General features: G+C 46.7%; 2 protein-coding genes across 2 annotated transcripts in view; both read right to left on the bottom strand.

The window, feature by feature from the left end:
• Nucleotides 1-23,845, bottom strand: part of lhpp (phospholysine phosphohistidine inorganic pyrophosphate phosphatase) — a 420,402-nt gene that overhangs the window by 56 nt on the left and 396,501 nt on the right. The window lies entirely within an intron of this gene.
• Nucleotides 982-23,845, bottom strand: part of st6galnac1.1 (ST6 (alpha-N-acetyl-neuraminyl-2,3-beta-galactosyl-1,3)-N-acetylgalactosaminide alpha-2,6-sialyltransferase 1, tandem duplicate 1) — a 42,318-nt gene continuing 19,454 nt past the window's right edge. The window contains exons 2-9 of the mRNA XM_072456583.1: nt 17,140-17,329; nt 16,676-16,844; nt 15,180-15,339; nt 3,559-3,697; nt 2,983-3,086; nt 2,734-2,817; nt 2,563-2,662; nt 982-2,381 (exon numbers count right to left, since the gene is read on the bottom strand). Of these exons, the coding sequence (XP_072312684.1) occupies nt 1,851-2,381; nt 2,563-2,662; nt 2,734-2,817; nt 2,983-3,086; nt 3,559-3,697; nt 15,180-15,339; nt 16,676-16,844; nt 17,140-17,329 (1,477 nt within the window). The 3' untranslated portion in view covers nt 982-1,850. The remainder of the gene's footprint in view (nt 2,382-2,562; nt 2,663-2,733; nt 2,818-2,982; nt 3,087-3,558; nt 3,698-15,179; nt 15,340-16,675; nt 16,845-17,139; nt 17,330-23,845) is intronic.

Genomic DNA, 23,845 nt, shown 5'->3' with positions numbered 1-23,845 from the left:
CTAATGTGTATTATGTTTGAACATTTAAGTTTGGTTAAAAAGTCTACAGAATATAGTAATGCCTCAGAGGAGCCTCCTGCTGGTGCCAGAGTCAGGACTAAACATGGACCGGGCCTCCTGCTGGTGCCAGAGTCAAGACTAAACATGGACCGGCCTCCTGCTGGTGCCAGTCAGGACTAAACATGGACCGGGCCTCCTGCTGGTGCCAGAGTCAAGACTAAACATGGACTGGCCTCCTGCTGGTGCCAGAGTCAAGACTAAACATGGACCGGCCTCCTGCTGGTGCCCAGAGTCAGGACTAAACATGGACCGGCCTCCTGCTGGTGCCAGAGTCAGGACTAAACATGGACCGGCCTCCTGCTGGTGCCAGAGTCAAGACTAAACATGGACCGGCCTCCTGCTGGTGCCAGAGTCAGGGCTAAAAATGGACCGGCCTCCTGCTGGTGCCAGAGTCAGGACTAAACATGGACCGGCCTCCTGCTGGTGCCAGAGTCAGGACTAAACATGGACCGGCCTCCTGCTGGTGCCAGAGTCAGGACTAAACATGGACCGGCCTCCTGCTGGTGCCAGAGTCAGGACTAAACATGGACCGGCCTCCTGCTGGTGCCAGACTCAGGACTAAACATGGACCGGCCTCCTGCTGGTGCCAGAGTCAGGACTAAACATGGACTGGCCTCCTGCTGGTGCCAGAGTCAAGACTAAACATGGACCGGCCTCCTGCTGGTGCCAGAGTCAGGACTAAACATGGACCGGCCTCCTGCTGGTGCCAGAGTCAGGACTAAACATGGACCGGCCTCCTGCTAGTGCCAGAGTCAGGACTAAACATGGACCGGCCTCCTGCTGGTGCCGTTTTCTTGCCTTTCAAATATTTTCTAATCGTAAAATTTTACCAAGAAACACAGGTAGAACAGTGTTTTTTATTTGTTTATTAGAAGATGGTACAAATCATGCAATACCAATTATTACAATATTTTTTAAATAAAAAAATTATATGCACAAGCCAATCCTGAGCTGTAGCCTGATATTACCAGTGCAAAAATAATATTAGAAATTATCTGCCCACATATTTTTTTAAAGATGAAGCTATAAAAGTGTCAAAAGTTGCTGGTAAGTAAAGTAGAAAATAAAGTACATTGGGATTTGTGGGTGATGTCATGGTAACCCTTCATCAGACAGAACATGCCTCTGAACATAAAATGTGCTTTTGGTTTCACTCACACATTAAATACATTATATATATATATATATATATATATATATATATATATATATATATATACATTATACGTATATACATTATAATTATTCACTTTACTTTGTCACAGTTAGAATCGCAAATGATACTAAGATAAAATACTTTTTCGCAGTGATGACAGTGAACTGACCAGTCTCCAAGCGTCATGAGTCCTTCATAGATGCTTCTTCATCATGAGTCCTTCATAGATGCTTCTTCATCATGAGTCCTTCATAGATGCTTCTTCATCATGAGTCCTTCATAGATGCTTCTTCATCATGAGTCCTTCATAGATGCTTCTTCATCATGAGTCCTTCATAGGAATGGTATTGATGGGTGGGAACAGTCTGGATCGAGTTTTTGGGCATCAATCAAGGCCTCACGAGTCTCTGCAAAAAGGTTGCTTGGCCGTTGCTTAAGGGGGGGGGATCCGGGACCTTAGGGGGTCTGAGGGTCCTTCTGTGGGGGCTGCGGGTCCTTCTGTGGGGGCTGCGGGGCCTTCGGGGGGGTCTGAGGGGCCTTCTGTGGGGGCTGCGGATCCTTCTGTGGAGGCTGCGGGTCCTTATGTGGGGGCTGCGGGCCCTTCGGGGGGGGGCTGAGGGGCCTTTGGGGGGGGCTAAGGGTCCTTCTGTGGGGTCTGAGGGGCCTTCGGGGGGGTCTGAGGGGCCTTCGGGGGGGGCTGAGGGTCCTTCTGTGGGGGCTGCGGGCCTTCTGTGGGGGCTGTGGGGCCTTCGGGGGGGTCTGAGAGGGGGGGCTGAGGGTCCTTCTGTGGGGTCTGAGGGGCCTTTGGGGGGGTCTGAGGGGCCTTCGGGGGGGGCTGAGGGGCCTTCTCTGGGGGCTGTGGGTCCTTCTGTGGGGGCTGCGGGGCCTTCTCTGGGGGCTGCGGGGCCTTCTCTGGGGGCTGAGGGGCCTTCTCTGGGGGCTGAGGGGCCTTCTCTGGGGGCTGCGGGGTCGTCTGAGGGTCCTTGGCCTCTGGCGGCCCCATGTACAGGTGAATAATGTCCAGGTCATGAAGCTTCTTCCACAGCGCACTCTCCAAGTTGTAGTTGTGGTTTGCGTAGAATATGACTTTCGTTTTGGCTCCACGCTCATAGTAGTAGTTGGAGTATTTCTTGTGGTCTCCAGTGATGAAGCCGTACGCATCCACCTGGAACACAGAGATGGATAAGATATTGATATATGTTGTTTCAAACGTGTATTTGCTGCTTTCACCGCTGGGACTGCAGCTCTTAGCCCGTTGCACACTGCATCACACAGACACAAGAAGAAGTCCAAAACCCTGTCCAAAAGTTGCCCCAAAAGTCCCAGAGTGTAACACCACTGCTTACTCTGTCGCACAGGTGCAGCGCCAGGAAAATCATGAAGGCGCCGTTTGTGGGTCTAACGATGGCCCAGTATCCAGCGTTCAGCGTCGGCGACTTTAAGAACCTGCGGGTCAGAGAAGAGTTCCTGAATCCGCTCCGTGTTTTAGAGAGATCATATAGTGAAGTGACAGCGACCTGTTTCGGACGTATCGCAGGAAGTCCATGTGCAGAAGGTAGAAGCGCGTCTCATTGAACGCATCCGAGTACGAGGTCCAGGGACTGAAACACAGAACAGGGTGCTCAGGGTCCGCCCCTTTCTCCCCCCCTCCCCTCCCCCCACCTCCCCCCCTCTTCACCCCCTCCCCCCTCCACACCCCTCCCCCCCTCTTCCTCACCCCCCCCCTCACCCCCCCCTCCTCACCCGCTCCCTCACTTGAGTCTTACCGTCGTCCTTTATATGAACCGAAGGTTAGTCTCTCGTGTTTGTAAAGTCCCTGCAGCCATTCGAAGTCCCTCATGCCCTCAGGGATCAGCACATACTTTATCCCCTAGAAAACAAGACAAGACATCATGAAACCAGAACTGACCCAGGACCGGCCCAGGACCGACCCAAGACTGACCCAAGACTGACCCAAGACGGGTCAGACGGTAAACCAGGTCTAAACCTGGACTAAACCAGGACTAAACCAGGACTAAACCAGAACTGAACCGGGACTAAAGCAGGACTAAACCAGGTCTAAACCAGGACTAAACCGGACTAAACCAGAACTGAACCAGGACTAAAGCAGGACGAAACCAGAACTAAACCAGGACTAAACCAGGTCTAAACCAGGACTAAATCAGGACTAAATCAGGTCTAAACCAGGTCTAAACCAGGACTAAACCAGGTCTAAACCAGGTCTAAACCAGGACTAAACCACGACTAAACCACGACTAAACCACGACTAAACCACGACTAAACCACGACTAAACCACGACTAAACCACGACTAAACCACGACTAAACCAGACAAAGTGGGACCTGGTCATGTGGTGCGCCTGTGTAGTTGTATTTCTTTAACATCCATTCCGATGAGGTAATGGAGTGAGCCGTGTGAACATAGACGTCAGTTCTCTTTCCAACGTCATCTTCAAAACCGTTTACAGCCGCTCCATTCACCCTGAGAATAAAAAAATCAGACCGGTTCTTAAAAAAACAACCCATATTGATGCTGTAGGTTTGTCTCAACACGCATTCTGTTGTTTTGACACACCCACGCAAACCTGTTGACGTACTTCATGTGAAGAAGACACACTGAGCATTAATATAAAGGATTGGTTCTTCTGATTAATCCTCAGCAAGGTGCAGCACAGATTAACCTGTTATCGACATCGACATAATTATCAAGAATTGCCATCAGCATGGAGCTGGGGAACATTCCAGAGAAAGCAGGGTGATATGTATCATCTGTTTTCATTCCAAAAGCATTATGCAAATAATACACTTTTAAAGGCCAAGTATCACACAGGAACATCTCCACTGCTTTCGCGGCCTGTACCACGAGCAGAGACGTTCGAAGTGCACTTTTTCTTGTGGAGGGTAAAAACCATCTTATGATATTTCACAGCTTTAAAATTGTCAATGTCCATGGAGTCAATAAGATACCTCCAGCCCACATTTTGTTATTGAATAAATATAAGATCGACAGCTCCTGTCCATGTTAAGACCAGGCTTAAAACTTTCCTCTTTGAAATGGCTTATGGTCAGGCCAGTTAGGAACAGAAATAAAAACCTACAGTTTCAGATCCGCTGCCCAAGGAGAAACTATGGGGGAAGTATATCAGACTGCCAGGAGCACAGGCCGAGGTGATGGTGTGGCAGTGATCTCACACTCAAGCCTACTCATGAGCCCTAAAACTAACAATGCATTTCACTCATTTGAAAGCCTCATGCTGTCAATCACATGTCCAAGTATGAAAAACCAAAAAAGAGTTTTGTTCATAGTTATCTACCGACCTCCTGGTCCCTATTCAGAGTTTTTAACAGAGTTTTCTGACTTTATATCAAACTTAGTGCTAGCCTGGGATAAAATAGTTATAGCTGGAGACTTTAATATCCACGTGAACATGAGTGATGACGCTCTCAGTAATGCCTTCAGCGCCTTGTTAGACAGCATTGGTTTCACTCAAAATGTAAATAAACCGACTCACACTCATAAGAACACTCTGGATCTTGTCCTAACGTATGGAACAGAGATTAGTGACCTCATTGTCTTCCCTCAAAACTCTATAATGTCAGATCATTTCCTAATTACCTTTCAGTTTATTCTTAAAGATCATCCAGTCCCACAAAATAAAGTTATAATGAGAAGGACAATATCTGAAAAATCTATCTCAAAATTCAAAGAAATAATAGAGCCAATACTCAGTGATCATGTGATCATGTCATGTGATCACGTCATGTGATCATGTCATGTGATCCTGCTGAGAATAGTTTTAGTCCCAGTATAAGTGATCAATTTGTCGACTTGACCATGAATTCTCTGAAGTCTGCTCTTGTTGTTGTTGTTGTTGTTTTATGGCGGTTGGCATCCAATTGTTGCATTACCGCCAGACTTTATTCCTCAGACTTTTCGTAGTCCTCAGACTGTCGTAGTCCGTAAAAGTACTCCTTCCATTGATTTGGTGTTACAAAGCCCATGAGGTCATGATATGTCTTTGTGACTAGAATAGTTGTTGTTGTTTCAGACGAAACGTCTGAGGAATAAAGTCTGGCGGTAATGCAACACTCGGATGCCAACCGCCATAAAACAACAACAACAACAACAACAACAACAACAACCGGCTTTATTCCAGGGAGACTCTTCTCCATCTTCCTCTCCTTCTTTGACGTTCGGTGCTTCCACCGTACAGCTTTATTCTTTAGGCTTCATTCTATAGGCTTTAATATTTCCACTGATGTCGCTGCTTGGTAGCCGTGCGTCTACGAGACTGGACGAGGACAGGAGACCACCCCCACCCCCATCTCGTCACTCTGATCACTCTGACTCCCCAAAAGCAGACCCCCATCACTCCGACTCCCATTTAGCGCCTTTAGCCTGTTTTCTATATCTGCCCAATCAAGCTCCTTTGTTCCAAGGAATCTCCCTGCAGCTTTAGCAATGATCCTGATCCTTTCAGTTCTGCTTTGAGTCTGAGCAGCACAGTTTACAACATCCACCATAAAGAGTACAAAATCCTCTCTATCCACAACCAGGGTATTCTCATTAATTCTGGAACCTGCACACTTGGGACCTCCACTCTTGAAACCTTCACACTTCTTGGGAGCCACGCTGGCCTTTCTCATTTCGCCCTGGCTGGGAGCAGCGCTGGCTCCTCTCTCTGTATTTACTCTAAACTTGTTACTTGAAACTTTCTTGACTGCATCTGCATAGGATATACCTTGAGAGACCTTTATTTTATGCACCTCAGCAGCTCTTTTGCTAAACCTGCATCCCCCGTAGGCAGAGCTATGTTCTTCCCCACAGTTACAGCACTTCAGTTTTGCTCCCACGTCACAATTCCCATACTCGTGATCTCCTGCACATTTACCACATCTTTGCCTCCCTCTACAGACCGCTGCAATATGCCCAAAGCGCTGGCACTTAAAGCAACGCAGGGGCGGTGGAACATATGGCCTAACGTCATGGCACATGAACCCAATGAACACCTTACTTGGCAGGCACCTCCCTTCAAGTGTTACCATTACCGACAAGCTGTCACATCTTACCCCAGACCGGGTCACCTTCAAACGCCTAGCGTCCACCACCGTAACTCCAGTCAAATTCTCCTTAACTTCATCCACAGACGTCGCCGTAGGGACACCTACGATAACTCCTCTGACCGTGTTTCTTTCAGCATCAGACACAAGAATGTCCTTTCCACCCAGACGTTTAGTTCCAATCGCCTTCCGTTGCTGAGCCGCGTCCTTGCACACGACCAGCAGCGAGCCATCTCTAAGGACACTCGCACTCTTGATCACTCCCACAGCTACAGTTAGGCTCTTTGACAATGCCACTGAATTCCACTCCTTAAAGGATGCACTATCCTGTGCAAGCTTTATGATCACCTTACAGTCTCTGCTCTCACTCCGGATAACAATAGCTTCAGCCTCATCCTGCTGCTCATTCCCAGAACCCTCGGACGAGCTAAGGGACTTTTTATGTTTCCGGGCATGTGCAGCCAGAAAAGGCTGCTCCTCCACGCCGTCCAGAACGTCTTCGACCAGCGATCCACTCTCCTCCGCCATCTCCCGTCTCTCCAGACCGGAGACTAGCTCTTCTTCTTCGCCGTTAAAACAGAAGGTCATTAGGCCAAAGCGCGCCTCCCCATGGTACAACCAAGAACTGCGTTCACATAAACAAAGAGTTAGAAAGTTAGAGGGATTATTTCGTCGCTCTCACACAAAAGTTGCCTGCTGTCCTATAAGCAGGCTCTGCGTAAGGCCCAAACCACATACTATTCAAATCTAATAGAAGTCAACAAAAGTAACACTAAATTCCTTTTCAGCGCTGTAGCTAGGCTAACAAACTGTCACAGCGCAGTAGAGCCCTCAATCCCAGCTACACTTAGCTCTGATGATTTCCTCCTATTTTTTAACAATAAAATAAAAACAATCAGAGATAAATTAGATGAAATTACCCCCGCTATTAGCCCTGAACTAGCCCAAGCTGTAAATCTAACGTCCCATATAAATCCACCTGTAAACTTAGAAAGGTTCACAGCTGTTGAGCTTTTAGAGGACATAATGGCTGAAGTCATCTCTGCTTGATCAACTTGTGTCCTAGACCCCATTCCAAGCAGACTCCTCAAAGACATTCTCCCCCTAATTATAGACCCTATTCTTAATATAATAAATACTTCACTCGAAAGTGGCTATGTTCCACAGTCCTTCAAACATGCAGTCATTAAACCTCTTCTGAAAAAGCCTAATCTAGATCCCGACCTATTGGTAAACTACAGACCTATTTCAAATCTTCCCTTGGTCTCTAAAATCCTTGAAAAAGTTGTAGTAAAACAGCTTTGTCGCCACCTGCAGGACAATAACTTATTTGAAGTTTTCCAGTCAGGGTTCAGAGCCCAGCACAGCACTGAAACTGCACTAGTTAAAGTCACAAATGATTTGTTATTAGCCGCTGACGATGGACTGGTCTCAATCCTGGTTCTGTTGGACCTCAGCGCAGCGTTTGACACCATCGACCACAACATTCTACTGCAGAGGTTAGAATGTGATGTAGGTGTTGGAGGAACAGCCCTCAGCTGGTTTAAATCCTATCTATCTGATAGGTACCAATTTGTTAATGTAAACAAGAGCTCCTCACCATGCTCTAAAGTAATTTACGGTGTGCCACAGGGTTCGGTACTCGGTCCAATTCTGTTTACTCTTTATATGCTGCCATTAGGCAACATTATCAGGTCACATGGCATTAACTTCCACTGCTATGCAGATGACACTCAGCTGTATTTATCAATGAAACCTGATCAGAGCGATAAAGTAGACAGACTTAGTGCTTGTGTGAAGGAGATAAAAACCTGGATGACACTTAACTACCTGCTTCTTAACCCTGAAAAAACCGAGGTCATTGTGCTTGGCCCTAAGCATCTACGAGACGCTCTATCTGAGCAGATAGTCACACTGGACAATGTTAGTGAAGCCTCCAGTTCTACTGTAAAAAACCTTGGAGTCTTATTTGACCTGGAGCTCTCATTTAAAGCTCATATAAATCAAGCCTGTAAAACAGCCTATTTCCATTTGCACAACAAGAGCCAAAATCAGAAGAATCCTGCCTAAAAGTGATGCCGAAAAACTTATCCATGCATTTGTAACGACTAGATTAGACTACTGTAACTCCTGCTCGCAGCGTGTCCTAAAAGCTCCATAAAAAGCTTTCAACTGGTTCAAAATGCAGCAGCAAGATTACTAACAGGAACAAAAAGAAGAGAGCACATTACGCCAGTGCTGAAGTCTCTTCACTGGCTCCCCGTCCAGTTTAGAATCAAATTTAAAATTCTACTCTTGACCTACAAAGCCATAAATGACATGGCCCCATCCTACCTCAAGGATGCTATAGAACCATATCATCCAAACAGAGCTCTTCGCTCTCAGAATGCCGGCCTTCTGGTGGTGCCAAGAGTCTCTAAAAGTACTGTAGGAGGTAGAGCGTTTAGCTACCAAGCCCCTGTGTTATGGAATCAGCTCCCGACCCATGTTAAATATGCTGACACAGTCTCTTCATTTAAGTCCAGGCTTAAAACGTTCCTCTTCGAAATCGCTTATGGTCAGACTAGTTAGGAACAGAAACATAAACCCACAGCTTTAGCTACGCTGCCCTAGGAGTAACTATGCTGGGGGAAGTATGACAGCTTGAGCACTAGCCTCTTCTTCTAACTACTTATGCTATCAAACAATATTTATTTTTTAATTCCACTTGCAAACTGTTCACCGCCTTCTTTTTCTTTCTCTCACTCCTGAGGACCTGTGGACCCAGATGCCCCTCTCCTGGTGAAGTGGTCCCTGCCCTGTGTGGACGGTCCCTCATCTGCCTGAAGAGTGGCTCCAGTTCGCCTCCGACGGTCCCTCATCTGCCTGAGGAGTGGGTCCAGCTCGACTCTGATGGTCCCTCATCTGCCTGCAAACTGTTCATTGCCTTTTCTTCAATCCAATCCAATCCATTTTATTTATATAGCACGATTTACACAACCAGAGGGTTCCAAAGTGCTCCACAGCAAGGTAAAAGACTACAGAGGCATAAAATAGGAAATATAGGATAAAAGTAATAAAATTAAATCAAACAAACACTAAAATCAATGGAATAAAAATAAACAAAATCAAATAAATAAAAGGTGCTGCCCTCCCAACACATATAAAACATACAATCAACACACTACATGGTGTTAAAAGCCAGAGAAAACAGATGGGTTTTAGAAGCGATTTAAAAAGAGGCAGTGAGGAGGCTTTTCTTATGGGGAGTGGCAGTTTGTTCCACAGTTTTGGAGCTTTGCAAAGGCTTGTTCACCTCTGAGCTTTAGCCTAGCTTGTGGCACTATAAGGAGTAGCTGGTCAGCTGACCTGAGGGAACGGCTGGGAGTGTAGGGGTGTAGCAGCTTGGAGAGGTAAGGAGGGGCAAGACCATTTAAGGCTTTAAAAGTAAATAAAAGAGTTTTAAAATGAATCCTAAAATGAACGGGCAGCCAGTGGAGTGAAGCTAAAATAGGCGAAATGTGCTCATATTTTCTTGTTCCAGTTAAAAGACGGGAAGCAGCATTTTGGACCAGTTGGAGACGAGCAATTTTCTTTTTCTCCCACTTCCTGTCGGGAGTGGAACAGACACATCGAGGACCTGTGGACCCAGATGATCCTCTCCTGGTGAAACAGTCTCTGCTCCATATGAACGGTTCTTCATCTGCCTCAAAGAAATGGTTCTCCTCCTGAAGAACTGGTTCTCATCCTGAAGAACGAACTGGTTCTCCTTCTGAAGAACTGGTTCTCCTCCTGAAGAACAAATTGGTTCTTTGGTTCCCCTCCTGAAGAACGAACTGGTTCTCCTTCTGAAGAACGAATTGGTTCTCCTCCTGAAGAACGAACTGGTTCTCCTTCTGAAGAACGAACTGGTTCTCCTCCTGAGTGGCTCCAGCTCCACTGTCTCTCTCGCGTCCGTCTGATGGAGTCACTGTCTTCTTCACTGTGGAACTCCTCCAGGTTTACACTTTTTCCCAAGGAGGTTTTGTAGTTTTTCCTGGCCAAAAAGGAGGCTCTAAGGACAGAGGACCCTGGGACATCGTCCCTCGTCCTTACGGACATTGTTACAAAATTAAATTGAGTTGAAAAGTTTAATACAATATGATGGAACATTATGAGAGGAGGGGCCGGGATAACCACTCTGCCACATTGGCCTCATGACTGAGAGGAGGAGCCGGGATAACCACTCTGCCACATTGGTCTCATGACTGAGAGGAGGAGCCGGGATAACCACTCTGCCACATTGGCCTCATGACTGAGAGGAGGAGCCGGGATAACCACTCTGCCACATTGGCCTCATGGGCAGGTCCTCGAACAGGTCAGGGAAGTGAGGTTCTTGGGGGTCACCTTTGACGAGAGGCTAAGTTGGCGACAGCACATTGATATGGTCAGTGGTAAATGCAAAAAGGTGAACTTGCTTCGTTGTCTATCCGGCCAGGACTGGGGGGCCAGCAGAAGGTCGCTCTTGAGTATTTATTGGACTGTCATGAGGGCGGCTATTGATTATGGCTGTATAGCCTACATGTCTGCGGCTGAGACTAACTTGAAGACGCTTGATGTGGAGCAAGCCCAGGCCTTGCGCATCTGCTGTAGGGCTTTTAGGACCTCCCCTGTCTCTGCACTGCAGGTTGAGTTGGGAGAATTGCCGTTACGGCTCCGGAGGTTAGAACTTCTGTTGGCTTACTGGGTGAATGTGCAGGGTCAAACAAGCTCGCACCCGGTAAGGGACTTTCTCAGGGTTGATGGGGGACAAAATGAGGCTGACAGTTTGGTTTTTAGCCGGATAGGAAATGCGAAAGCGCGGCTTGCTGGGGTTGGTGATCTACGCGTGTGCCTTTCGGTGGCTTTGTCTACTATGGCTCCATGGAAGTTTGTCCCGGCTCCTGTTGATGTTAGCTTGCATAGCAGACTGGAAGGAGTCACTGGGAGGGCACCGCAATTTGTTGTTCAAGCGCTCATCGATAGGCACTCAGATGATGTATTTATTTATACCGACAGGTCTAGGGATCCTGAGAGGGCGTACTGGCACTGCTTATTTCATGCCTGACCTGGGGCTGGCGGTCAAGAAGAGGTTAACAGATCGCCTTTCTGTTTTCACATCGGAACTCATAGCAATACGGTTGGCATTGGAATGGGCGGATTCTGCTTTAAAGTGTTGCGGCATTGTGGTGGCCTCTGACAGCCTTTCTGCATTACAAAGCATTAAATCTGGGAGATCGGATTGCAGACAGGATGTGTTGAATGGCATCTTCTGTCTGATACTCTCCCTGTCCAGGAAGGATGTGAGGGTTTCCTTCATTTGGTTTCCTGCGCATGTGGGGGTGGATGGTAACGAAATAGCTGATTCACTGGCTAAACGTTCCCTTAGGCGGCCATCAATTGATGTGGCGGTTGAGTTAAGCAAATCTGGAATCAAGCCTATTATCAAGAGTCACGTGGTCGGCCTTTGGCAGGAATTTTGGAGCCATTGTGATACTGGACGGCATCTCTATCACATACAGGATAGTGTGGGTCCTTGCGGGTCCATGGGCAGGAACGCATGGGAGAAAAGGGCCTTCGCCCGCATGAGGATTGGCCATACCGGACTCAATTGGTCACTGAGTAGGATAGGCAAACAGAGACTGTCGAGCATGTGCTGATTCGCTGTGAGGCTTATGAAAGAGAGAGGACCGGGTTGGCCTTGTGGTTTCGGAATAATGGGCGGCAGGAGTTCACTCTGCGGAACGTTCTTGCGATCCAGTCACAGGGTTTGTGTGAGGCTGTGGTTGCTTACTTATATAGCACAGGGCTGGGTAAACGTTTATAGGGTTGGGGTGTGTTGGAGACTGAGCCGAGGATGAGGAGCAAGAGGATGTTCTAACGCGCTTTGAACTCATGGACTTAGACACGCTACAGTGATGGAAGAAGAACTTCTAAAGGATACAACAAGACGCCATAAGGACGCAAGGACGTGAGGATACCTTGCTCAACACCCGGTCTGGAGAGACGGGAGATGGCGGAGGAGAGTGGATCGGTGGTCGAGGACGTTCTGGACGGCGTGGAGGAGCAGCCTTTTCTGGCTGCACGTGCCCGGAAACGTAAAGGGTCCCTTGGCTCGTCCGAGGGTTCTGGGAATGAGCAGCGGGATGAGGCTGAAGCTATTGATGTCCGGGGTGAGAGCAGAGACTGTGGGGTGATCATGGAGCTTGCACAGGATGGTGCGTCCTTTGGGGAGTGGAATTCGGTGGCATTGTCGGGGAGCCTAGCTGTGGCTGTGGGAGTGATCAAGAGTGCGAGTGTCCTTGGGGATGGCTCGCTGCTGGTCGTGTGCAGGGACGCGGCTCAGCAGCGGAGGGCGATTGGAGCTGGACGTCTGGGTGGAAAGGACATTCTTGTGTCTGATGCTGAAAGAGGCACGGTCAGGGGAGTTATCGTGGGTGTCCCTGCGGCGACATCTGTGGATGAAGTTGGGGAGAATTTGACTGGAGTTACGGTGGTGGACGCTGGGCGTTTGAAGGTGGCCCGGTTTGGGGTAAGATGTGACAGCTTGTCGGTGGTGGTGGCACTTGAAGGGAGGTGCCTGCCTAGTGAGGTGTTCATTGGGTGCATGTGCTATGGCGTCGGGCCATGTGTTCCACCGCCCCTGCGTTGCTTTGGGTGCCGGCGCTTTGGGCGTGTTGCAGCGGTCTGTAGAGGGAAGCAGAGATGTGGTGGATGTGCAGGAGATCACGAGTGTGGGAGGTGTGACGTGGGAGCGAGGCTGGGGTGCTGTGGCTGTGGGGAAGAACATGGCTCTGCCTACGGGGGATGCAGGTTTGGCGGAGGAGCTGCTGAGGTGCATAAAGTGGAGGTCTCTCGGGGTATATCCTATGCAGATGCAGTCAAGAGAGTTTCAAGTGGCGAGTTTGGAGTGAGTACAGAGAGAGGAGCCGGCGCTGCTCCCAGCCGGGGCGAGATGGGAAGGGCCAGCGTGGCTCCCAGGAAGTGTGGGGGTTTCAGGAGTGGAGGTCCCAGGTGTGCAGGTTCCAGAATTAATGAGAGTGCCCTGGTTGTGGATAGAGAGGATTTTGTACTCTTTATGGTGGATGTTGTGGACTGTGCTGCTCAGACTCAAAGCAGAGCTGAGAGGATCAGGATCGTTGCTGAAGCTGCAGGGAGGTTCCTTGGAACGGAGGAGCTTGATTGGGCAGATATGGAAAACGGGCTGGGGGCGCTGAATGGGAGTCGGAGTGGTGGGGGTCTGCTTGTGGGGAGTCAGAGTGATCAGAGTGACGAGATGGGGGTGGGGGTGGTCTCCTGTCCTCGCCCAGTCTCGTGGACGCACGGCTGCCAGGCAGCGACATCGGTGGAGATGTTGAGGCCTATAGAGTGAAGCCTGGGGAGTGGGGCTGTGCGGTGGAGGCACCGAGCGTCAAGGAAGGAGAGGATGAGGAGGAGTCTCCCTGGAATAAAGCCGGTTGGTCTCTGAAACAACAACAACTATTCTAGTCACAAAGACATATCATGACCTCATGGGCTTTGTAACACCAAAGCAATGGAAAGAGTACTTTTACGGACTACGACAGAGTCTGAGGACAAAGCACTGGAAGTCAAGGCACTGGAAGAAGAACTTTTAGGACTACGACAAAGTCTAAGGAATAAAGTCTGGCGGTAATGCAACACTCGGATGTCAACCGCCATAAAACAACAACAACAACAACAACAACAACAACAACAACAACAACAACAACAACAACTATTATGCCATTACGTCATAAGGCGCTGGTACAGCACACTTATTGTGCTTTATCTCCTATATTTGGTAAATATAGTTAGTATATTTTTTCTATTTTACTGTACGATAGGGACACGCGCTGGAATAGTTTTTTAATTCAACTGTTTTTGACTTTTTTCGGCTGGATTTGAGCGTTTTTCGTTGCGTTCGTTGTGTTGTTGTGACGTGAGCTAGCTCCGAGCGTGCCCACCAGCCCCCCCCGCGCCCTCCGGCCGCGCTAAAGTACGGCGTGTCGTCGGTACACGTTTATATACACGTTTATATGAAAGAGGAACTTCACGAACGATCGGGACACGCACTGGAATCGCTTTAAATTAACTTGTTTTGACTTTATTCGGCTGGATTGAGTGTTTTCGTCGTGTCGTTGCGATGTGTCTTGGCTCTGAGTCCCCCGGCTCCGGCCCCGCCCCCGGCTCCGGCCCCGCCCCCCGGCAGGCGCCGTACCGCGTTTCCACAAAGGAGGAACTCATGAAACTGCGGAGAACAGTCGTCTTACCCGGAGATCGTCACGTTATCCCGGCGCAATACTGACCTAACCTAATACTGATGTGCAATTCTGTCATATGTGCAATTACTGTGAAATTCATGTGCAATCTATGTGCTGTCGTGACACATATTCATGTGCAATTACCGTCGGGATCACATGCAATGGTATTTATGTATTTATTTGTCTATGGGAGTTTTTATTTATTTATAGGAGATCTTCTACTGAAAGTGTTTTTCAGACTTCCTATAAGTGATCTGTTCTTCTGTATCTACCTCTGTATCTACCTGCGTTGCACCAATGAAATTTCCCCATGTGGGACAATAAAGGAATATCTTATCTTATCTTATCTTAACAACAACGACATCTCATGACCTCATGGGCTTTGTAACACCAAAGCAATGGAAGAAGAACTTTTAAGGACTACGACAAAGTCTGAGGAATTAAGTCTGGCGGTAATGCAACACTCGGATGCCAACCGCCATAAAACACCAACAACAACAACATGACTGAGAGGAGGAGCCGGGATAACCACTCTGCCACATTGGCCTCATTACTGAGAGGAGGAGCCGGGATAACCACTCTGCCACATTGGCCTCATGACTGAGAGGAGGAGCCGGGATAACCACTCTGCCACATTGGCCTCACCTGAAGACATAGTCGTGGTTGTCGATCTCTTGGCCCTTCTTGGACCTCCAGAGGATTCCTCCGGCGCCCACCACAGCACAGCTGATACAGTCTCGGCCTGGTTTAGGGGTCAGCAGAGGGGCCCGGGGCCTCGGGACCAGGTTCAGAGCCTTCATCACGTCTGAGAGGATAAATCACAGAAGAATAATCACAACCTGGAAGACCATTTAGTCAGTCAGTCTGGAGCAATCATACTTAGGTCAGGTCTAAAGTAAGGGAACCTTTTATGGGGAACCATCCATCCTTCCATCCATCCTTCCTTTCATCCTTTCATCCGTTCATGCTTTCATCCTTCCTTCCATCCTTTCATCCGCCCTTTCATCCTTCCTTCCTTACATCCTTTCATGCTTTCAAGCTTTCATCCTTCCTTCCATCCTTTCATCCTTCCATCTATCGTTCATCCTTCCTTTCATCCTTCCTTCCATCCTTCCATCCTTCCATCCTTCCATCCTTTCATCCTTTCATCCATCCTTTCATCCTTCCATCCTTTCATCCTTCCTTTCATCCTTTCATCCTTTCATTCTTCCTTCCATCCTTTCATCCTTTCATGCTTTCATCCTTCCTTCCATCCTTCCTTCCATCCTTCCTTCCATCCTCCCATCATTTCATCCTTTGATACCAACCACTATAAAACACCAAAGAAGAAGAAGAAGATGATGACATCTCTATTGAGCAAATGTAAATAAGCCAGATTCCATCCTGTCAGGTAACCAGGGTCTCTAAGCGTGGCTCATTCCTGGAAAGCTTGGAAAAGGATGCTCTGAGGTCTCGTCATTTATTAAACTTTACAGATTTATTACTAAAAAATGCACCATGGACAAAACCCCAAACTTCTGTTCTCTCTTTGCTCAGAACGTGTGTCTCACCTCTGAAAACGTCGACAGAATGATAAAGGCTTTCGGACAATTTTCGGTCTCATTTCTACCTCAAATTGTCTTTTTATAGATCACAAATTGATCATGGAAAGTCACATATGTAACACCAACCCCCTGGACTGAACTGGGACTACACTCGGACTGACCACCGTCTCTGGGACCCAGCTCGTATTTGGTGACTGAAGTCCTCTAAAGAAGAAGACCAGGATTAAACCATAGCCTCTACAGAACTAAACCAGGACTAGAACCCATCTCTCTAATCTGAACTCTCTGACCCGTCTCTCTGACCCGTCTCTCTGACCCGTCTCTCTGACCCGTCTCTCTGACCCGTCTCTCTGATCCGACTTCTCTGACCCGTCTCTGACCCATCTCTCTGAGCCGTCTCTCTGGTCTGACCTCTCTGACCCGTATCTCTGACCCCTCTCTCTGGCCTGACATCTTTGACCTCACCCGTCTCTCTGACCCGTCTCTCTGACCCGTCTCTCTGACCCGTCTCTCTGACCTGACCCGTCTCTCTGACCTGACCTGTCTCTCTGACCCGTCTCTCTGACCCGTCTCTCTGACCCGTCTCTCTGGTCTAACCTTGGTGGTTGAATTCCATGAATCCAAAGGGGTTGTTGAAGTGTGACAGCCTGTTCCACTCGCTCATGGTGATGCTGCCGTTGAACACGTACATTCGAATGTTTGGGATGAACGTGTCTCTGAGCTCCGGGTCAGAGTCGATTTTCGTCCACAAACTGCTGTCACATTTCTGCACCCAAGGGGGAAATGAGAAATGTTAAATGCCTTAGTATTTACAGGTTGAATTGTATTTATCTATATTTAAAGTGACCGTGGCACGCGTTTGTGAAATTAGATCAAATAACGTCGTAAATGACACAAAGAAAAACAAATAAAGCTTAGAAAAAGACCATTCTGAAGATGTTTTGACCTTTGACCTTTGTGGTCTTGTCTCTCTCTGTCCTGGTCCTCACCTGTGTGGTCTTGTCTCTCTCTGTCCTGGTCCTCACCTGTGTGGTCTTGTCTCGCTCTGTCCTGGTCCTCACCTGTGTGGTCTTGTCTCTCTCTCGGTCCGTCCTGTACTGGTCGTCGAAGTCCCACTGGGGCAGTTTCTTGAAGTCCTTCCTGTGCAGGATGGGGATGGGTGTGAGGTTGGGCGGCTCGGTCGTGGTGGGAGGAACCGTGGTGGGAGGAACTGTGGAGAACTGAGAACCTCTGAGGGACCACACAGGCAATCTGCAGAGAGAGAGAGATAGAAAAAAAAATATTTGCGTATTTGACCAAGCATAAAATGGAAAATGGAAAGACAGGGAAAGGCTGAATGTTGGAGCGGTTGAGGTTGCCGGGACAATCAGCACTGTAGACTGTTTCAGAACCATGTATCAGAACTCCTGCCATGGACACAATAAATGGAAACCTTTGGTACTTCTGGCAGCAGGAAAAAGGCCATCATCAAAAAAATGGATGACATAAATCACGCCGACAATTAAGGACGGGACCAACATTATAATCAACATACGGAAAAAGGAAAAAAATCACAAATGAACTTAAGTTGTTTATGGACAACTTTGACAGAAATTTATTATTTTTTTAAATTATACTTCTTTTTTTTATGTAAAATTGTACTTAATTTGTTTTCTTTCTGCTCTTGTCTTGTTAGTTTTTTGTTTTATTTATTTATTTAGAACCATTAGAACCATTTTCTCACTTGAAATGAGCAAAAACAAAAGTTACAAATTAATAACAATAATAATAAATATAGCCGCAAGCGGCAATGATCGCCGGTGCCACGCCGCCCGACAACGCAAGAGGAGGGGGCCCAATTTTCCTTTTATTACACCTGCTGCTGAATCAGTGCCGCTATCGTGTCTTCTCCCATTTGCCTTAAATATAAAGGGAAAAGTGACTCTCAGAATAATAGGGCAAATGCCCAAGGAAGAGTGTGTAAAAGTATAAAGTGGAAGCATGTTCACATTTCAGAGATTTTCCCATTGGAATAACATGGGAGGTTTCTGTCATCGCTACGGCCGTAACAAATATGACATGAGTCTCATTCACTTTTTTGATTGGGATGCCAAAATGGAAATTGTGCCTAATTTGTTGAAATAAAAAAAAAAACTAAAAATCTTTTTTAATTTAACTCTGTAGGGGGCGCTGTCGCGCCAAATTACTTTGTTTCACCTTAAGTAGGTTTAGCGCAAAGGGTTTAACAATTGATTAAAATTTGACGCAATTCAGACTTTTTCTGCGCAAACGGCAGCAAATTTTTAATTTTCAGAACCTTGGCTACAGTTTGCGGCTTCGCCGCACAGAGACCATGACAGATATCAAAGTAAAACTTTTGATGTCCAACTCCTCCATTTTCAGCCAATTTCAGCTTTTTCGGGCCAACGACCTGGGCAAATTTTTATCCAATATGGCCGACATTTGGCCTGGCGTTGCTGTAATAATATTTTTCACTTCTCTTGTCACCATCTATCCCTGCGCCAAATTTCATGATTCTACAATCAGATTTTGTTTTGGCCATTTCCTATCTCTCAATGCATTCATATAAAAAGGAGATAGCTAGAATGTAGAGAGGCACAAATTTTAGAGGTGAGCCAATTTTTTGACTTTTCATCAATGTTCACTGGATGAAAAATAGGGGGGTTGGTCCCGAGAAGAAGAAAGAATATTATTCTGATGCGAAAACAATGTTTACCATTTTTCAAATATCATAAACTATACATTTTCATGGTGTGGGTCCCTGGCCACTGACGAGTACTTTGTGTTTTTGGCCCTCTATACAGTAATAATGTTAATTTTTTGCATTACATGTTTATATGGACGGAACATGCAAGAGATGGGGAACGTATTCGTGAGCTACTTAGCACAAACAAATACTTTATATGTAAAGCGCTCGTTTACAAAGGTAATGTTCCATTTTCCTAATACTAATTAGTATGCAGGGGGCGTGCATGATTGGAGGAGTGAGTTAGTGAGTGTTTGGAAGTGGGCGAGCGCTTTGTTCCTTGAACTGCAGTCGAAAAAAGACAAAAATGGCATGTCTAATTAAAGTGTAAATGTACCAACATCATAATAAATATTAACTGATAAATAACTTGATTAATAAAATTATTTAAGGAGTTTTTTCAGTGCATAATAGATTGTGTTCATATTTGATCAATATCTTGAAGTGGGACCTGATTTTTACACCATAAAACCAAAAGTATGCATTGACTCATTCAGTGCGTTTACATACGAATTATTGCTTTAATCCGATCATCAATCAGACATCTTTGTGTGCATGTAAACACCTTACTCCGATAGAAATCGGCGTTCAAAATCTCCGATTGAGACACCCAGATTATGCATTTGCGTTATCGGACTGAGACTAGACAAGTGTTACCAGCCTGGCTGGCCCTTTAAGAGAGAGAGGGGGGTGTTGTGGAAAAATATAATCTGGCCCTTTGCTTTTCAAATTCTATCTTAATTTGATTTAGTTCTAACAGCCTGACACAACTCCTCTTGGCCTGGAAATCTACATGTCCGGACCTCCTGGAGTGATTAGGAAGTCCCACGTTATGTTTCACACTAGGCAAGACATGTGAATTGAATTAATGCAAATGTTATGTACTGTCTCCTTCCTGAAACCACTGTTTCTTTGATGTCCCATTTGCTCCTTGATTCCTTTGTACCTGAGAGACCAGTGACCAGGAACTTCTGTGTATGTGGTCATGTGACTACGGGTATAAATATGTAGGACATGGGACAAGAGGGAGATTCTGATCATGTAATGTACCAGAGAGAGAGAGAGAAACGCCTGATTAAATCACCTTAACATTGAGACAAAGCAACTCACAACACACACACAACACACACATGCATGCACATCTGCACTCCCACACACAACACACACATGCATGCACCTCTGCACTCCCACACACAACACAACACACACATGCATGCACCTCTGCACTCCCACACACAACACAACACACACATGCATGCACCTCTGCACTCCCACACACAACACAACACACACATGCATGCACCTCTGCACTCCCACACACAACACAACACACACATGCATGCACCTCTGCACTCCCACACACAACACAACACACACATGCATGCACATCTGCACTCCCACACACAACACAACACACACATGCATGCACATCTGCACTCCCACACACAACACAACACACACATGCATGCACCTCTGCACTCCCACACACAATACACACATGCACACGCTTCTTCACTCCCACACACAACACAACACAACACGTACACACACAAGAATAAATAACTGCTCTCAAACTTCCTTTGCACACAGAGTCAACATGTCTGTCGGCGGCGCGGATCGACCCGGACCTTGACTCTTGTCTGGTCAATCGGGCCGAACAAGCTCTGGGAGGAGGGGGCGCGCAGGCCGCGGTGGACAACGACTCCACAGGAGGGGACGCGGCGACCATGGCGAAAACGGGACACGAACAAGATGAACAGAAACTGGACTCTAAGAAATACAATCTCCGGAATCAAAACGGACCCACCACAGACGCCTTTCCTATGGTAGAAGTGGCCGGACCGAACGGACAGTTGTACGTTTACAGGCCCTGGAGCCACGACGAAGTCATGGACGTGGCTAAATCTTTACCTGACCCTGCGGCAAACGGACACACTTTTGTTGCTAATCTAATAGATTTTTGCGCCGAGTTTCGGCCGTCCGGTTTAGAACTACGGAAACTTCTGACTCTGAAGATGAAAACAAGTGATTTTGCTACAATCAAAGACAGTGTTCCAGCGAACAATTTACGTCCCGAAAAACTCACGTATAACGAAAACACGGTTTATATTGCAGCTTTGACCAGACTAAACGACGCAATCATCCATGCGTTTCCACGGAAATATGACAGAACAGCCGTACAACTGTGCAAACAGAAGCCTGACGAGACCACAGATGATTTTATACATCGTTTCTCCATTCTGTTCAAAGAGCAGAGCGGCATACAAGAGGCACCGGACACGCCATATGAGACTTTCCTATGTGATGCCATACTCAAAGGACTGAACCAGGACATTGCAAAGAACATTAACCAAACATACGTGGGCGGAATGGATGACCTAGAGCTCAAAACATTGTGCAGGCATGCACGCCATGCACAGGAACTTATCAGAAAGGCAAAGTTGGAAAAGGAGGAGGCAAGAGAGAGAGAGCTCCACCAGGCCACTCTCATGCTCTGTGCCAATACGGGTACCACTCCGACTCACAGACCGCAGTGGCAGAGGCAACAAAACCACAGACCAAGATATGACATGTCGATAGTTGTGTGTTATAACTGCAGACAGCCTGGACATATCGCTAGGAACTGCCGACAGCTGGACAAACATCTGAGGAATCTTCACCCCCCCAGACAGCAATACCCCTTCCAACCACAGAGGCAGTATTCCGTTTTGCCACAGCAGCATCTCACCCTGCCATCACCACTGCAATACCCCAGGCAACCACAGGAGGAGTATTTCACCCTGCCAACGCCGCCCGCCGCCCCACAACCTCCCCAGATGCAGCAGCACGGTGCAGAGCACGGCCCGGATTGGCTGAGCCTAGAAGATGGATCCCACCGCGCCGCAGACATGACAGCTCAGACAACACAAGAACAACACACCCAATGGGACAGTATCACACACACACTGCTCACGCAAACAATCACTGATCTTGAAGCTGGTGCGAAAGCGCAAGATGATACTGAATACTTATGCTGAATTTAGTCAAACTAAAACTACATTTCCTGAGTATCCTTTAGTCATTGATGGTGAACTAATCACCTTTTTAGTCGATTCTGGTGCAACACACTCGGTGGTGAGGACATCCTCGCTGGCACGAAAGCCCAAGCTAAATGGGTGTTTTACTCTTTCATTAGGAGCATCCGGTAATGCAACCAAAGAGTATTACACATCTCCCCTGCTTTGTTCTGATATCCATGGGTCATCATTCAAACACACCTTCCTATATTCTCCCTTGTGTCCAGTGAATCTCCTCGGCCGTGACTTAATGGGCGCGCTGGGCATTTGTTTGATTTCAACCTCAGATGGTCTAAAAGTCACAACCACATGACAATTGGCAAATGTTTCAAACTTGTTAGCCATACAAACAAAATCTACAGCTGATCATCACTGGAAATTGACCCCAAAAATCCCAATTGAACTCATGTCTTTAGCACAGGAAAAGGTGAACACAGACAAGGCTGAATTTAAAAAGGAAGGGGATTTACATTGTACTCTTTGGTTACCAACAGATCCAGGAGCTCAAAGGTGTGAAAGCTGCATGGATACAGACCGGCCTGCTGACTGCTTCTCGTCTCATGCGGGGGCAGGGGCAATTCCTGAACTTAATCTTTGGGCCAAAAGCACAACCGATGTAGGCCAAATTCAAACATGTCAACCCGTGATGACCCTCCCAAAATCGAACACACACCCCTGCAGACCACAAGAGGCGGGAGTAATTGTCCCCTGCAAATCGGGTGGAGTTAGAAGCCCCAGAACAGTAAAACGATGTACACAATCTAACCCCGTCGCACCAATTTCCATTGAACAGGTGTGCACTTCCAGACCGGACCTGAAAGAAGAGCCACTCACTAACGCTGATTTAGCCCTTTATGTAAATGGATCCGCATCCAGAGATGCCGACAACAAAGGCCAGTCTGCCACCACTGTCACAGACTCACGTTACACGTATGTGGCGACATTTTTTTTTAAATCAGATGGTAAACCTATTTTCAATTCCACACAGGTTAATGAACTTCTGGAGGGGATCCTGCCGCCCGCTGAAATTGCTGTCTGCAAATGTCAGGCCACCATGCTTGCCAAAAAAAAAAAAAAAAATGTTTCCCCCATGGCCGTGATCATGCATCGAAAGGGGGGAAAAAGGGGGGACATGCACACAGATTACACAGACTGTCGATGCATGTTTACGGCCAAAGAGCTCCGTAGACAGGATAAAACATGACATTTTTGAACCTTCTCTTTTTTTTCCTCCACCATTTCCGTGTGCCATCTTTTATATATTATGGTTATCATATTTTTATCCTCTTACCTTTTGATTATTGTTGTTATCTCGTCCTTACTTTGATTTTTTTGACATTGAACATGATTACCCCGTTATTGACCTGTATGTTACTTTTCATTTTTTATTATCCTTTTACTTTTTGATTACTGTTGTTATCTCGTACTTACTTTCGATTTTTTTTTGTTTTCTCTCTTTGAATATGAGTACCTTGTTATTGATACGTTGTTATTGATCCCTATTTTCATACTGTAATATTTATATGTTGTGATCTGGTTTATACATACCTTTTGATTGGTTTACTTCATCTCATTATCCTTTGTTATTAGTACTATAACCATTTGTCCTCCAACTTCTAAATTTTTATGTTTTGTATATTGTTTCATTTTATTTTGTTTGTTGGATTTCCTCTATGGACCCTATGCTTGTGTACAACTTTACTTTAAGATAGACTTTGAAATTTTTCAATTTTTACTCTTTCAAACAGCAGCTCGTTTATGGTTTATTGACGTAGTGATATTTTATTTTTCCTTCTGATTGTGATTAATTGGGAAAGCGAGTTTCCTAAATTATCACGGGAGAGGTCTGTTGTGGAAAAATATAATCTGGCCCTTTGCTTTTCAAATTCTATCTTAATTTGATTTAGTTCTAACAGCCTGACACAACTCCTCTTGGCCTGGAAATCTACATGTCCGGACCTCCTG

This window comes from Eucyclogobius newberryi, unplaced genomic scaffold (genome assembly GCF_026437365.1).
Source record: "Eucyclogobius newberryi isolate DKJ021-1_F unplaced genomic scaffold, fEucNew1.0.hap1 SCAF_20, whole genome shotgun sequence".
In the NCBI taxonomy this organism is placed as follows: domain Eukaryota; kingdom Metazoa; phylum Chordata; class Actinopteri; order Gobiiformes; family Gobiidae; genus Eucyclogobius; species Eucyclogobius newberryi.
This window is presented reverse-complemented; position numbering and strand designations above follow the sequence as displayed.